The sequence below is a fragment of the Opisthorchis viverrini genome (genome assembly GCF_000715545.1).
Source record: "Opisthorchis viverrini unplaced genomic scaffold opera_v5_65, whole genome shotgun sequence".
NCBI classification, from domain to species: Eukaryota; Metazoa; Platyhelminthes; class Trematoda; order Opisthorchiida; family Opisthorchiidae; genus Opisthorchis; species Opisthorchis viverrini.
The window spans coordinates 676,510-677,860 of NW_008751721.1; the positions used below are offsets into that span (position 1 = coordinate 676,510).

Below are 1,351 nucleotides of genomic sequence, written 5' to 3' on the forward strand. Positions count from 1 at the left end.
GCTGGTGAATCAGTTGTAACATGCTCAGCGATAAGCACAAAGGGTGAGGGGGGACTCACTATAGGAAAGTCTTGTAAATTAACGAAAAATGGACAGCTGTTAAATAAAGACCTTGCAGCATCACGTGATCCCGTTTTCAGTGAGGTGCACCAGTATCCTTGGACAGCTTAACCAACATAAAATCCGACATATGATTACAAACCAATTCAACTTAGTCAAGTGCCCCCACCTGCTGATAACTTTTGCCAATCACCTAAACTGGGGTTTTCCGGCTAATTGAAATCCGCTTTGGGCGTACTGGTCACAATCCGCTATCCCACCACCGTCCGTTCCTAGCAAAGTAGTACAATAAAACAAGCGAACGATAGTTGTTCATTTTTTTCCCATTCAGTACAGGAAGGAAAATTGAAAATTCACAAAACTAGCGAGAGGTATCCGTAATAATCTGCGAGATTTAAAAAGCGCTTGGATTTTCACACAAGAAAAAACACGGGAAAGCAAAAATGTCTTACAGTTTACACAGTTAATCGAGAACTGAGGAAGAGTGGAATGTGTTTGAGCGAAGGTGCTTTGGAAACATTAGTGTTAGTCTCAGTTGACAAAAGTGTCAGATTTTCCACACAGCGTGATCGTTTTTTGTCCGATTATGTTAGGCACGATGCCTAAGCTAAACGGATACCGTAGGAACCCACAAAACACAAAGCTGAGGTAAACAGCCAGTTAGACAATCCCTTCCTTGTTCTATCTACCCCAGATTTGGTTGTTTTTGGGGTTGCCGATGTGCCTGGGGTGACACCTCCGTTCTTTCCAGGAGTGGCTGTATCCATTGTGTTCTGCCCATCTGGAGCTTGCGTTGCGCTGCCTTTGGCGTCCGCCTGCGTCGTAATCACTGACGAACTCTCTGTCGATGCGAATTCCGGCATTTTCGTAGCCGTTTCTTGAACAGAATTTTCGGTAGACACTTCACCGGCGGCTGTAGTTTGAGTAGGATCTGCTGTCGACACTTGAGTGGTTTCGTCAGCTGCTGCCACGCTGCTGACGTGAGCTAATGCGATGAGTTAAAAGAAAGTGAAGGAAAGATCTTCTGACCCATTTTAAATTAGATTGAAATAGTCTACATAAGCATCACTGAACTGACACCGGTGAAACGCACTTCTAAACGCTGTTCGCTCTGTGGGGGACTTTCAGATTGTGTGCCACGAACGTGAAGATTTCCTCTGTTATCTTCATTCAGGATCCATCTGCTTGTTGTTGGTTAATCGTCTGTTAGCTGATTAAGTTGAAACGCTGCACTTCGTAGTTTTCCTACTACTGATTAACGGAATAGGGGGTTTCGACTACACTAGTTGAT

At 44.3% G+C, this 1,351-nt stretch overlaps 1 protein-coding gene across 1 annotated transcript in view; it reads right to left on the reverse strand.

Annotated features, from left to right (window-relative positions):
• Positions 1-354: 354 nt before the first annotated feature.
• The window catches only part of T265_04126 (hypothetical protein), a gene marked incomplete at both ends in the record, with an annotated part of 24,884 nt that continues 23,887 nt past the window's right edge, over positions 355-1,351 (reverse strand). Inside the window, one exon of the mRNA XM_009168784.1 lies at positions 355-1,045. Coding sequence (XP_009167048.1) covers positions 663-1,045 — 383 coding nt within the window. The remainder of the gene's footprint in view (positions 1,046-1,351) is intronic.